The sequence below is a fragment of the Myotis brandtii genome, unplaced genomic scaffold, assembly GCF_000412655.1.
Source record: "Myotis brandtii unplaced genomic scaffold, ASM41265v1 scaffold207, whole genome shotgun sequence".
Taxonomy (NCBI): Eukaryota; Metazoa; Chordata; class Mammalia; order Chiroptera; family Vespertilionidae; genus Myotis; species Myotis brandtii.
The window spans coordinates 514533-514768 of NW_005357736.1; the positions used below are offsets into that span (position 1 = coordinate 514533).

The window sequence follows — 236 nt, forward strand, 5'->3', positions numbered from 1 at the left end:
CCAGAGGCCCCGCCCTCCCCAAATGAGTCCAGACCAGGCAGAGGGGGTTCACACGGGTTTATTGAGGGGCTGGCCGGCGGCGGTCACTGGCAGGTGTTGTAGATCTGGACCTGCAGGTTGATGTCGCGGAGCACGCTGCGCATCCTGGCCTCCAGCCCGTCCAGCTGCGCCGCTTTGCCCTCCAGCGCGCGCTCGTTCTCCTCGTAGGTGCCCTCCAGTCCTGCCAGAGGCGGGCC

General features: G+C 67.8%; 2 protein-coding genes across 2 annotated transcripts in view; both read right to left on the minus strand.

The window, feature by feature from the left end:
• The window catches only part of USP19 (ubiquitin specific peptidase 19), a 23033-nt gene that overhangs the window by 11584 nt on the left and 11213 nt on the right, over positions 1-236 (minus strand). The gene's annotated exons all lie outside the window — the stretch shown is intronic.
• LAMB2 (laminin, beta 2 (laminin S)) overlaps positions 43-236 on the minus strand; it is a 13252-nt gene continuing 13058 nt past the window's right edge. Inside the window, exon 30 of the mRNA XM_014538986.1 lies at positions 43-220. Within this exon, the coding sequence (XP_014394472.1) occupies positions 84-220 (137 nt within the window). The 3' untranslated portion in view covers positions 43-83. The remainder of the gene's footprint in view (positions 221-236) is intronic.